Here is a 13925-nt window from a genome sequence, read left to right as displayed (position 1 = left end):
TCCCCCCCCCCCCCCCACACTGCTTTTCCTTACTATTACTTTTAACACCTTTCACACTGAAATGGCCCATCATCACAGTGGAAGAGGTGGGGAGAAGTGCACCTCTGACCCCCAGCCTTCTTCAGCACACCCACCCCCTCTTTGCCCCGCCCCAACCCAGTTTGCCCTGCCCCAGCCCTGTTGGAACCCGCCCTGCCACGCCCACGCCCTCCCATAATGCTCCGCGGCACTCTAATGGCCTGGCGCCTCCCCCGCGTTCGGGTGCTGACGGAGGCTGATGCCCTTGGACTGCCCTAGCAGAGCGAGTTCGTTGGTGGGACTCGGGGGCATAGGTGCGGTGGGGCCCCCTACTGTGTGTGTGTGTGTGTGTGTGTGTGTGTGTGTGTGTGTGTGTGGCTAACCTTTCACATGAATGGAGGCGGGTGCAAGCTGCTGGCGTGGACCCTGCTGGAGCTGTAGCTTCAAAGGGCGAGTGGCCCATAATTGGGGGGGGGGCCAGAGACCGCTGGGCCATTGATCTGGTCATCTCAAAGGGCAATTAGAGAGGACCAGCGGCCCAGGAAAGGCTACTGAGGGACTGGAGCTCTCTCTCTCTCTCTCTCCTCCTTCTCTTTGAAGCTTCTCATGCTTCTCCTCGTCTTCCCTTCATCTTTGCTGTTTCGCTCCGCGTTCACGGGCAGCTGCAGGGAGAGACTTAACGCGCCGCGGCGACTGGCGCATGCCAGGTCAGTCCAGAGAGGTCCGAAATGCCAACGTCTCTCCCCTCACACACCTCCGCGGAGAGGAGCGGGAAACAACCAAGACTCAGAAACACTTAAAGTAAACACACTCTCTCTCTCTCTCTCTCTCTCAGCGTCCTTCTCTTCCCTCAGCCCACCATCTCTCGTCTTTGCCATGCTGCGTCCCCCGTGGTACGGGATTAACTACACTCATTTAGCGTGCCGCTCCAGCACCACAGATGTGGGCTTTGAGATTGAAATGAGCTCTCCTCTGTAAAGAGTGAGTTAAAAGACATCTGCAAAGGAGCTAGAGGGAGAGAAGAAAGAGAGAACGTGAAAGAGTAGAACAGAGCACGCATGCACAGGAGAGGGGGGGGGGAGAGAGAGAGAGAGAGAGAGAGAGGAAAGGAAAGCTTTGCTTCTCTCAGTTGGTGTGTTTTTCTCCTTCCTTTCGGTGAACCTGCTGCCAGCCACGGGCGGAAGTCTTTACAGGAGTGGTAATATGGGTCCTCAATGCATTTGCATGGCGACTACTCACTGCTGAGTGACAGTCGGCCTGCCTTTACACACACACAGACACGCACACACAAACAAGCTTGTAGCATAACTGCTTCTGAACCCTTTAGTCCTCGTTACGTGTGCTAGCACTGGTGTGGCATTTTTGCTGGCATCGCACGCGTGGTTGTGCGTGTGTTTGTGCGTGTGCGTGTGCGTGTGCGTGTGTGTGTGTGTGTGTGTGTGTGTGTGTGTGTGTGTGTGTGCGCGTGTGGATTATCCTGACCACTCTTTCTTGCTCTTCACCCTTCCTTCAGGCTCAAGCGTGTGGAGAAGAGTGAGCGATGTTTGATTCGTGACAGAGACCTTTATTCACACAGCTTAGCAGACGTGCCCTGTGCTCTGCTTCTAACAGAACACTTAACACACTCAACTTTCCAGCCTAGAAGAAAGAGAGAGAGAGAGAGAGAGAGAGAGAGATGCAGGTGGTGAAAATGAAATGAACAGAGCAGGAAATACAGCGCAGCCATTCCGGGGCGGCTCGTCGGAGGCGCGGGGGCTGTGTGGCTCTGGTGGGCCTGATTCCCGTTGGCAGGAATCCAAGCGCTGTGATCTCCACCCCAGACGCTTCTCCACTCGATGATCCGGACTAGTGCACCGCACCGAAGAAATGAAAGAAACTGCACATTTTAACGGAGAAGAGGCATGCGTTCAAATGACCCTCGCTGTGTGTGTGTGTGTGTGTGTGTGTGTGTGTGAGCAATTTGAAGCCTAGTCAAAGGTCTTTTCATTCTTAATTATACAGACGGAAATACAATACATCAAGCTACTACCCCACGGTCCTCCGGTGAGTGATAGTGGGTCTTCTCTGTCTGCTGGTCTGTGAGTGGCAAGGCACGTACTCATGTTCCCATAATACGTCAGGTCTTGTAGTCCCTAATAGGCTGTGCTGGCCCGCCTTCAACCACACACACGTCACTCTCCTTAGTAAAGGAGTGGGGTTTCCGAAAGTCCATCCTGGCCAAGCCGGGATGGCGATTGGCTGTGCGCAGAAGACTGGCCCCTCCACCATCCCGGGATTCCGTGCGGGAAGGGCTCGGAACGCCCTGGTTAATGGGGGAGAAGCAGTTAGATCAGAGTCCGGGGCAGAGTGTGGAGAATCAGATCTTCTCTGACTGGTTCCTCTCGCTGTTCTCAGCTTATAGTGAAGTGCAGGGCCATGATTTCACCTGACTGCTCTCTCTCTCTCTCTCTCTCTCTCTCTCTCTCCCGTGGGCGCGTTCTCATGCGCACGCGCTCTCTCTCTCTCGCGCACGCTCTCTCTCTTTGTGTGAGCTCAAAGTTCAAGGGCCTCTTTATCTGATGTGCTGTTAACCAACGAGCACCAGTACTAAATTAAAGAATAAATTCTAAATGTCTGAATGCAATAAAATTCCATGGAGGCCAACCAGTGCATAAGCCCCCTCGCCCCCCGTCCCCTCCTTATCACTGTGTCTGGGTGTCCTCTTCACCCGACGCTGATCCACAGCCACCCGTTCAGAAGCGACTTTTGCACGGAATGAGGATCGGGAATGAGGGTGGGATGAGAAGGATATCTGCGCTGGGTTCTCGGGCCTCGCTGAGGTCAACACTGCGAGCTCTTCTGCCCAAGTTCGCTGGCTCTGGTTTGTCTTACTGAACAAAAACAAAATTCGCTCGAGACTGTCTTCCAAGTTCTGGAGATGTAGACAAAAAAACAAGATGCGCTGTTATTTTTCTCTACATCAGATGTCCATGTGCGGTTCGTCCTGCGCCCCTCCCCTCCGCTCCGCTCCTCTCCTGCCCTCGTGGGAAAATCCTTCTTAGGTGCCACTTTTTTTTTTGCTAATGGGAAACCAGAAAAATCTTGCTCCGAGAGTGCAGGGCTGTCCGCTGGAGCTGCTCAGCTATCAGAGATTCATCTCTCTCCTCTCAACGAGTTCAAATCCAAATTTATCAGTGCAGCATTTTCTGTGCAGCATGTAAAAAAAAAATAATAATGCAACTTCACAGAAATCAAAGAATCCACGTCCAGCCCCCTAACGAACAAGCAGCAGACGACCTCGCCAAGGTGCCAGAGGAGGCGTAGCCTGGAAGGAGAAGCCATCCTCTGACGACCCACACCGTCCAAATGCCTCCGTGGGATTGGCTCTCTCTCCTCTCGGTGCTTTAGTACTGGCTGTGGAGAGAGTTAACTGGGAAGTGGTCTCTCGCTGTGCGTGTGTGTGTGTGTGTGTGTGTGTGTGTGTGTGTGTGTGTGTGTTCGTGCGCATGACTAAGTAGGACAGAGAAATTGATGGCCCTTTTGCTGTTTGCTGACCTATATAGAGACACAGACAAAATAGTTCCCTCTGTGCTGCCTCTCAGGACGGGAGCTTTCCTGCAGAGCGCGCACACACACACACACACACACACTCACATGTGGAAAACCTAGGCCATCTTATGTGCTGCTCCTGGTTCTAGAAAGCTCAGTACTGTGGGAACATGATTGCAGGAGCCAGGAGAAACCTGTCCCTCAGAATCCGTCAACTGAGAATGCTTAGGAGAGAGCGCATGCCTTCAGGGGGAATTCTGGAGTTGGTTCTCAGAACACATACAGGCACACACACACACACACACGCACACACACGCGCGCGCGCGCGCACAGAGCCTTTTAATCTTGCTTGTAAATACACAACTCATAAGGACTTGGTATGACTGACGCACACTAGCTGTGTCTATAAAAGAGCGCGCGCTCTCTCTCTCTCTCTCTCTCTCTCTCTCTCTCTCTCTCTATGTGTGAAAGTGAGTGGACCCCAGAGCACTGGTTCAGAAACGGGGGAGGGGCAGATGAGGGCAGTGGGTGTTCTAGAGGACCAAACCACACAACCTCCTCCGTGGGGGGGGCAGTGGGGTTACGAAGGACAAACACAGACCGTCTGTGGTCGCCTCCGATGTGTCCAACCTCGGAACAGCCACACACGCGCGTGCACGCGTATGCTTAAGTGCGGTTGAGGCGGCGGCGGTCCCTTTCATTCCCTGTTCTCTGGGTGCAGTCGTCTCCGCTCTGCACTGTGCCTCTCTGGGCTCTGCTGTCGCGCTGCAATTTTTAAATAGCGTCTGGAAATGATATAATTGGCGTATCATTTCTACCAGAAATTTCCGTGGCGCGGTAAATGTCACCCAGCCCACGTGAAATACCTAACCAGCAATCTGAAGAGGCCATGCAGGGAATTGAGCTGAGCTTCATGTTTTGAAAGTTAACACCCCTCAACACACACACACACACACACACGCACACATATGCATGCACGCATGAGCGCCCTCACTGTTTCTGGGAGCGTAGTGTTTGTGTGTGAAGGTGGTAGACTGATCACTGTCTCGCACACACTGATCAGCACAGTGGCCTTTCTGCATCCGGGGTAATTAAGGAGCAGACAGTCCGACGATGCCCCCACAATTACATCAGTCTGTCTAGAACTGGGAGGTGGGAGGGTGGGGCTTGAACTCGCTGGCCGAGCCTCTGCAAGGGCAAGGAATGCATCGCAAACCTGTAGGAGTGCGATTGCACCCGCCCCCCCCCAACACACACACACACTCACTCACTCTCTCTCTCCCACTGTGTGCCAGTCCAGGCAAAAGCCCCACAGGGGCTGAGGATTCCTCCCCTCACTTTTGGAACTCTCTGATCACGTGCAGCACCGGGAATGCCAAGCACTCGCCCCCCCAGCAGTCAAATCCGGAGCCCGCTGAATTCCAGCCAACATTCCGGAGATGCAGTGAATGAGTCAGCGGGGGGGGGCACCACGATCACAGGAGCAGCCCTCCTGCAACGTCGTCACAGGGCGCCATCTTCAACATGAGGGAGGAGGATGCGTACGACCCTGGGGGGGTTTACACACACATGCGTGCGGACACACTTTTTTGCTCAGGTTTTATTGACATTGTTGGCACAGGAGTTCCTCCAAGGATGGGACAAACCTGAATAAGTGATTTATCACCAGCTCTAAAATTCAGATATTCAGATGTGCTGGGAATGACTGGGAATGATGGGAAACAACCAGTTTAATAAGGTAGGGGCTGAAAAATAGCAACCCCCCCCCGACACACACACACACACACACACAGCTGGGGCAGTCTGGCAGTCAGGGCTCGCGGGTCGGGGTTATTGTTGTATTTTTGGCTGTCCTCCTCCCTTTGTGTTTTGGTTGATGGAGGTGCGGCGCTCGCCAGGCTGGGGGTCAGCGCATGCCCGCTGGAAAGTCCTCGCATACCTCTGCCTCAGTAATTGGTCTCCTTCCTCCGTCACCGTGACACCCGAATTCTGTCAGTGAATCACAAGGGGCCGCTGCCCTCGCCATCATTAGCGCTTCCTTCATTTGCCTCCAGCATATTTCTGTTTTTTTCCTTTTCAAATACCATTTTCTCTCTCTCTCTCTCTCTCTCTCTCTCTCTCTCCCCTCCCTTTGTTCACCAGTGTAATTAGGTTTTTTTCTGTTTCTGTTTTTGTTTTTGTTTTTTGTCCTCTACTCTGTTGACCCAGCGAGTCACAGAATTGGACTTTGAAGCCTGCTCCACAGCCATTGGTCTGCACCGAGATGTGGCCTGTCCATGCCTCCCTCCCATTGGCTGCTGAGGGGGCAGTGGCTGGGTAAAAACAACAAACCGGGAGCTGTGACCAATCCTGTTGCACGGGCTTGGAACGGGGGCCGGGTCAGTTGCAACAACATGAAAGAGAAACACCCCCCCCCCAGGTCAGAGGGGAACCAAAAAAGTGGTTCAGCAGGGGGAAGCTGCTGTTCTCTCTGAGGCTGTTCCATAGACATCCCTCCGCTGCTCCTCCCCCTCATTAGCCACTGCGGTCTTAGTGCAGAGGGGCAGAAGTAGAGCAGAGATCATTAGTGATTTAGAGGGAGTGATTTGTTTTGGTTTGTGAGCTGCGTTATGGGCCGTGTTGGGGGGGGGGGGGGGTCTCCCCCTGTTTAGTGGCACCATTAATCAAACGTGGCATTCACCTCTGCGTCGATGGGGCTGTGACCCCACATCTGTCAGAAGAGGGCTGTTTTTGCCACGTGTCTGTGGTGTGGGCGTGCGCGCATGCGTGTGTGAGTTGGCGGAACCCGTGAGAATACTCTGGGAGAGAATGAGTGAGTCAGCATGTCATGGGGGTAGAACATGCTGATGTGTGATTTTTAGCAGGAGATGTGAGCAGGTAGAGGACACACACTCCGTACAACCAAAATAAACACCAGACCTGTTCCAGATCCTCACATTGTCCAACAGCCATAAATATCTCTGGCCTGTCTGTCACGGGCCCTGCGGAAAACACCACACTTGTTTACAGGCCTGCTGCCTCTTGTGCACAACTCTCGCCTGCTGTTTATCCGTTTGTCCATCTGTCCCTCTCTCTGTTCAAACATCCATCCATCTTTTGTCCTCCCCCTTCTCCATCTCTCTCTCTCTCTCTCTCTCTCTCTCTCCCTCATCACTCTGTTTGTGTGTGACGCGCATGTCTGGCTCACGTCCGGCTCTGAGCTGCTGATTGGCTGGGCTCCTTCCCCAGGGTGGGTCCAGGCCGCTCATAGGAGCTGGTTTACCCGCGCCGGTCACGTCCACCAGCCTCTCACAAACTGCCAGCACCCATGCTCTTAACAATGTCTTACTGTGCTGTATCCTAGAGTGTGTGTGTGTGTGTGTGTATTCCCATAGTGCATGTATCATGTATCATGAGCACACTATAAAAGCCTGTGCTCACATTTTGGTTCTGCTGTTAACCAGGTGTGTTTCCCCTGTAGGAACAGTGTGTGTGTGTGCACGTGTGTGTGTGCGCATGCGTGTGGTTGTATACAGAGCGTTCATGTTTGTGAGTCTTGAGTTGCGTGGTCTTATATCCGTCCGCGCAGCCTGTCTCCTCTATGCTTGTGTAAATGCCCTGAAAGAGCCTTTAGTCTCATTTATAACTCCCAAATGCTTTGAAAGAGCATTTAGTCTCATTTATAACTCCCCAATGAGAACTGTGGCAGTTGAAGCTTTTAAACGAATGCTGACAGTTGAACATAAAGTTTAACTGCACTAACTCTTCCACTTCCACTGGCTTGTGGAAATTACTTCTGGAACTTTCTGCAAAAGTCCATGAGACCCTTGATTTGTTCTGCATTAAATACCATAAAAAGACCCTAGTGCTTTTAAGGTCACACAATGTTTCATCAATTTAGTAATTAATTCATTAATCAATCAATTTATTTATTTTATTGTCTTGTTACAGGGTTGGGGGGGGATTCTAGGCTGAGGGAGGGATGGAGGGAGGTGGGGGGTGGACCATCATGATGTGTGGAGCCTCGTCTGCTAGCACCTGGCTGATAAGTGTGAGGTACAGAGCTCTCATCCACGGGAGGCTGCACTAACACCTATTACCAGGCAGGCGGCTGGAAAAAGCGCCACATCGGGGCAAAAATTGGGGTAAAAGCCGCTTGTTTGGTCTGGAGGGTGAAAGTGGGGAAAGAGGGTGTCGTCGTAGTGGGATACAGACCACGCACCACTACACAGAGGTTGCTGCCTTCAGCCATCTGCTGACCTAGAGGGGCTTGGGTGTGGTGGTGGGTGTACATGTACCCTGCATGGTGGAACACCAGGCATCAGATGGGAGACCCAGCACAGTCAGGATTGAGTTTCACATTAAAGACCTCCCTGTGTGTGTAATCTACCCACCCTTGGGGATATTACCATGCACGGGGGCTCGGTGAGAGGTAATGCTTTTAGCTGTGAAAGCGTGTGTGTGTGCGCGCGAGTGCGTGTGCGCGAGTGCGCAGAGAGAGTCAATAGCGATGGCAGGTGCGAGACCCACGGTGTTCCTAATTCCCGTTCTGTTCCGCTATGACGTCTGCCATCAGGAGCTGTAACAGAGACGTCTCCACGGCTCCACGTTTGCCAGATCCCTCAACATCTGCTGGTGTGGGGTTAGTAGTGGGAGCTGCTGCACAGTTTCGTATGCGTGTGTTTTCTGCTGTGTGCGTGTGTGTGTGTGTGTGTGTGTGTGTGTGTGTGTGTGCGTGCGCGCGAGTTCCTGAAAGCCTGTTTGCGCTCGCCTGTCTCTGCGTGGGTGTCCCTCTGTCTTGTTAAGCCTTCCTGTGTGTGGGCTGTGTTGTTTAACACAGAGGTCACCCTGTCCGAGCGGCGCGCTCGTCTCAGCGCTGCCCCCACGGGGTCGGCAGCGGTAATGCACCATGCCATTGAGCCTGACCTTCGTGCGATTTTGTGCGTGCGCACGTGCAGCCCACCCCATGACATTGGGGGGGGGGGCACGTGCGTTAACCCTTCTGTCCAGGCGCACGGCCCCGCCGTGATAGATGCCTACTGATGGCTGATTTCATATATTTGGAAAGTGCCGCTTGCGTTAGCAGTAAGGGACCTTTTCTCTCTCTCGCACACACGCTGTTCCCTCTGACTTGCTTCCTCACGCCAACCTCCCCCTCTCCCCCACCCCCCCACACAGAAGGCGTGCTTCAGTGAAGGCGTTTGCCATCAGCGGGACGTCCGTTACCTTTTCGAGCTCCATGCTTGTGCCTCTTGGCTGTCTGATTAGTCGCATCCACCCACCCCCCCTCGCTCAGACCAGGCTCTCCCGGGAATACACCGCAGAGCGAGGAGCCAAAAGCCTCTGTTAAGAACAATAACCAATGAGAGGACGATGGTGCAAGGGCGGGGGGGCACATGGAGAGACGGAGGAGGAGTGGAGGTGAAGCCCTGGATGTGACTGGATGTTTTTAGCACGGCCGTGTAAAGCGGAGGAGGGCACGGGAGAAATGGAGGGTCGCGACCTCCTTCGAACCGACTGCCTCATTGACAGGTTAGCATTACTGTGCAAGATGCCGGAATGATGGGTGGGAGAGAGGGATGGATGGAGAGAGAGACAGACTGAGGGACACTTACTCTGTCCTCTCGCTCTCTCTCTCTCTCGCTCTCTCTCGCTCTCTCTCGCTCTCTCTGTCGTGGTCTGTAGTCTGCTACACAGGGCCTTGGCGTTTTCTCACTGTGGTGTAACACCCTGTAAATGCGTTTCCACCCAGGGAAAACCACATGGAAGCCTTTGTGCGTGTGATTGTATACACACACACACACACACACACGCACACACACACCTCAGGACAGAGTGAGTAATGTCTAGACCCTCTTTACCAAACAACTCTGCTCCAGGCTCCTAGGCTGAGGTGGAAGGAAAAGTGTGTATACACACACACAGCACACACACACAGATGTTCGCACAACTAATACTCGCACAACTTCTACTCTACAGCCATAGGCTGACTTAAATGTATATGGTGGATTAATTTGTATTTTGTGTGTGTGATCCACTCAATGCACAGTGCTCTCAGTTTGTCTGATTCCTTGTCCTATCAGTGCTGCTGTCTCTTATCTGCTGCTGTATTCGTGGCTTGTGGCACAGCCTGTATCTCCTGCTTGTGACCCCTCACCCCTCTTATCTCCCCGCCCAGGGCAGCTGGCAGGCGCTGGGGTCAGAGGTCGACTTGCCGTGTGGATTTTGGCTGCGGTTTCCTCTTTTATCTGTTAGTGTCTGAGATTAGGGACTCAGCCCCAGAAAGCCCCGGGCACAGTTCTTTAAAAGGGCCTCATTTGTAGATCTTATGGCAGGAAAAGGTGCCATAGCAAGTGTGTGTGTGTATTGTCTCCAGGGTGGCAGTAAGCACCATAGTGTGGGTTGTACACCTGTCCAGGTGGGCCGATTCAGCAGAGCTCATAATTGAAAACATTTTTTGAACCTTGAAGTATATCAGTGTATCCTGAGACCTCAGGGTGTCCATAATGTACAGATGGAAGCATTTAATGTTTGCTCTAGCGCGCGCGCACACACACGAGATGCATGCGGTTGCATGTTCATGGTGGGGGCAGTGGTTGAAGTGTTTTCCCATCCTCAGACGTTCACCTACAGAGCCGTGTCTAATCCGCCGACACCACACCTCACGAGCACGTGAGCAGCATGACTCCTGACGCCCTCCCAGACAGCTGCTCCTCGGCCAGCAGGGAAAGGGTTAAGCTTTAATTTTATCGATACAGAGGGGAGAGATGAGGGTGGGGGGGGACTCCCACGGTCAGCGACACGTTTCAGATATCGGCGGGTCCCGCATTACCATAAAAACCAGAGCTTGTTATACAGTGAAATTTCAATGGAGAGAGCACGGAATTCGTTTAATGGAATTCCGTCGGCAGGCACTGGGTCTCCATGAATCTCATTAAACGGGCTTTGTACCGCGCTCCTCGGCTCCGTCCTTTCCGAGGAGGCGCTCCACTGTGGCTAATAATGTCGGAGATTTCATCGTCGGCCCCGTTTCAAAAAGACAAGCGCTCCTGGGAGCAGCACGCCAGTGCGGAAGCCAACCCCGGCTGAGCTGATCCCGGTCGGGACCGCTGATTGGCCACTGATGGCAAACCAGGCGTTCAGAACCAGAACAGGGCCCACTCTCATCTGCTGTTTTCTTTTAATGATGGTGATGTTTTTTCTTATGTACTGAACTTTGACTTGCTGAAAGTGAGGAGCAAGAAAGTACTTACCTTCTCTCTCTCTCTCTCTCTCTCTCTCTCTCTCTCTCTCTCTCTCTCTCTCTCTCTCGCTCTCTCCATCCATCTCTCTCTCCTGCAGGCTTTGGCTTTGTAACTTTTGAGAATGAAGACGTCGTAGAGAAAGTCTGCGAAATTCATTTTCACGAAATCAATAATAAAATGGTAAGTGCTCTTCACTTTTCAATTTGGGGAGCAATGTTTGCTGGATTAATATTTGATTTCCCATTTAGTGTGGCACTAATAGCATGCTCTACTTGGGATGGAGTGGTGTGTGTGTGTGTGTGTGTGTGTGACAGAGTGGTTCCTGTTGGGTCATAAAAAGGAGACAGAAACCTGTCCCTCCCTCGCGCTCTCTTTGTAAATCCCTTCTTCTTAGTTGGAAGAGAATGAGCAAGCGTGTGTGTGTGTGAGAGAGCGAGAGAGAGAGAGAGAGAGAGAGATGGACCCTGGTGGCAGCTGACTTCATTAAAGGGGGATTATCGCCTTTGTGAGCCTAGTAATGACCGAGCCTGCCCCCGTGCCGACCACAGCACACATCTGCTCTCCCAGGGCCGGACGCCGTGGTTGGGCAGCAATGTTGTGAGTTCAGGACGAATATGACAGGAAGCATCCATCTATGGATGCTCTCATACTTTCCGAAGGAAGCTGAACGTAGTGTAACTGTGCCCGTGAGTGGGACGAGTGGACGGATGGATCCGCTGGAAGGCGGGTCTGAAGGGCAGGTCCTTGGGCTGCAAAAGAGCTGCATTGTGGGGGATCCGAGGCCTGTGTCAGGGCTCCGGAGGGTCTCTGGCTTTCCGGCTCCCTCCCGGAGCTGTTTGACTGACAGGGGCTGAGGAGCGGGAAGCAGTCGTCCAGAGAGACTCCTCCGTCTCCTCCCACCTTGCTGTGTAAGTGTAGCAGAACGCGATCAATGTCTGGCTTTCACATCCTCAGAGACGACAAGAGAGGCCTCAGTGAAGGCCAGGAGCACTGGGCTTTGTATATCAAGAACAGAAGACCACCCCCCCCCCCACACACACACACACACACACACACACACACCCATGACTCTCCTCTCCCTCCCTGCTCCTCCGTCACAGACCGGCTGTTCCGAGCTCAGGGCCAGACATGTTATCTGGCCCCAGGAACCACGGGTGCAGGACGGCGTGATCGATTTTCGTATGATGTTGCCTCAGATGGCTTCACCAGCCAGGGCCGGGGCCATCCATAGACCAGCCGCCTCCGAGTGGGACCTGCCAGGGGGTGCCGAGCGCCATTACCCCCAGATGAGTAACCTCAGGGTGGGCAAAAGAAGAGACCAGTCAGGGGCGGCGTGAGGTGAGCCAGTGTTCCCGGGACGGCTCCGGCGCCTCTGTGCTGCTCCCGACGTCTCCGCGGTCGCGTTTCCCGGCAATAGGAGCGGGGAGGACCGCGAAGGTCTCCGGCTAGAACCAGACGCCTTCCCGCTCATCCCCTCGCCACACCCTCGAAAGCAGGCGCCCGGGTTTCACGGCTTTGACGCCTCTTCGCTTCTTTGGCTTGCCAAGTCATCCCGACTTGGACTATTTCGGAAGCTGTCCACCCACCCCACCCCACCTTCCCTAGTCTGTGACCATCTGGCGTGGTCACCCTTTCAGCTATGACCAGGTGCCCTGGTACCTTCAACCCAGACAGGCCTGGGAGAGACTCCAGCTCAGGAGGGATGTGGGCCTGGGTGGAGGGGAGGAGGGGAGGGGAGCAGAGGCCAGAGGGGAGGAGCAGGAACCTTGCTGCCATCATCTGCCTTTGATTTCCACTCTGGCCGCACGGCAGCCCATAAAACATTCAGTAGTCTCTTCTCCCGCCGCCCTGAAAACCCAGTTACCGGTTAAAGTATTAAAGCGGCCTCGCTCTGGCCCCACACGGCACCGACATCTGGGAAGTGGAGAGGGATGGAGGGATATGAGGGATATGGCTCTAGGATCAGAGGTGAGGGAAGGTGACGGACCCTTCTGGGATGCCAGATATTTGCGCTCATTTACACCTCCTGGATGAACTACTGTTGGCTGCTGCTCCTGGAAGACGTACCCCACCCGAGGCCGTGGTCGGCACCTGCTGCCTCCACCCCTCCCAGGCCCTGCGGAGTCTTTGATGGGGAGACGCACGTGTGGTCGAACAGCTGCGGGGCGGCGGGCACCAGAACCGGCTCCAGTACCAGAACCCAACCTGGAGCTGACTCAGGTTCCCCGATACCTGGATTGGTAACCTCAGCTTCGGTTGAGTGTCCCTCTCCGGTCTCCACGCCGTCTTCTGAGGTCCGGCTTCCCCGTGCAGGGCTCCACCCACCTCCACCCACCTCCACCCGGGCAGGCTCATGGGCAACAGTGCCTCTGCACCCTCATTTATGGCCTCCTAGGGCGACGGGGTGGAGCGGCGCGTCTGGACGCTGTCCTCCCTCCACAGAGCAGACGCGGATGAGGGGGAGGGTGGGAGGGAGGGGACAGAACAGTTCATTCATTCCCAGATTCTTTTCCGATCTGATTACCGCCGCTACCACATCGTGCTCGCTCTAGGACTGCTGGGAATCACAAACGGCCGAATGATTGAGAAAATAGCCTTCACTCTCTCTCCTTCTTTCCCTCTTGCTCTCTCGCACTCTCTCTCTCTCTCTCTCTTTCTCTCTACCCTCCTGATCACTAGCTCCCTTCTTGCTTCTTAAGATGTGACTCTGACTTCATTAACAAAACGTACAAAATGGTGGTGCATACCAAGAAGTCTCTCTCTCTCTCTCTCTCTCTCTCTCTCTCTCTCTCGTTTGGCCCCAGTTATCTAGGAGGCAGGTCTCGTTGGGGTGTGGGTTTCCCACTGCGATCTGTTTGCCTGTGGAGCAGCTAGAGTGACCAACACACTGATAATGACCCAGCCATTAAGACTCACTGCTCAGAGAGAGGCAGACTGCCGAGACTCACTCTCCAGATGTGGGGTGGAACGGAGGGAGGGAGGAGATCACAGCCTCAGTATTCTCGCTTGCCACATTTATCACAGCCACTCAGAGCATCCTTAATTTGTGTGGTGCAGCTAATGGAGTGATGTAATGACTGATGACGGGGACTGCAACACACACACACACACACACACACACACACACAAGCAGACATGTTGCTAGCACTGCGGCTT

At 53.8% G+C, this 13925-nt stretch overlaps 1 protein-coding gene across 14 annotated transcripts in view; it reads left to right on the top strand.

Moving 5' to 3' along the window:
- msi2a (musashi RNA-binding protein 2a) overlaps positions 1 to 13925 on the top strand; it is a 152015-nt gene that overhangs the window by 96373 nt on the left and 41717 nt on the right. For all 14 annotated transcript variants that reach the window (XM_081702455.1, XM_081702450.1, XM_081702447.1 and 11 more), the window contains one exon: positions 10867 to 10949. In XM_081702455.1, the coding sequence (XP_081558581.1) occupies positions 10867 to 10949 (83 nt within the window). The remainder of the gene's footprint in view (positions 1 to 10866; positions 10950 to 13925) is intronic.

Source organism: Electrophorus electricus, chromosome 19 (assembly GCF_041902795.1).
Source record: "Electrophorus electricus isolate QZ-2024a chromosome 19, ASM4190279v1, whole genome shotgun sequence".
NCBI classification, from domain to species: domain Eukaryota; kingdom Metazoa; phylum Chordata; class Actinopteri; order Gymnotiformes; family Gymnotidae; genus Electrophorus; species Electrophorus electricus.
This window is presented reverse-complemented; position numbering and strand designations above follow the sequence as displayed.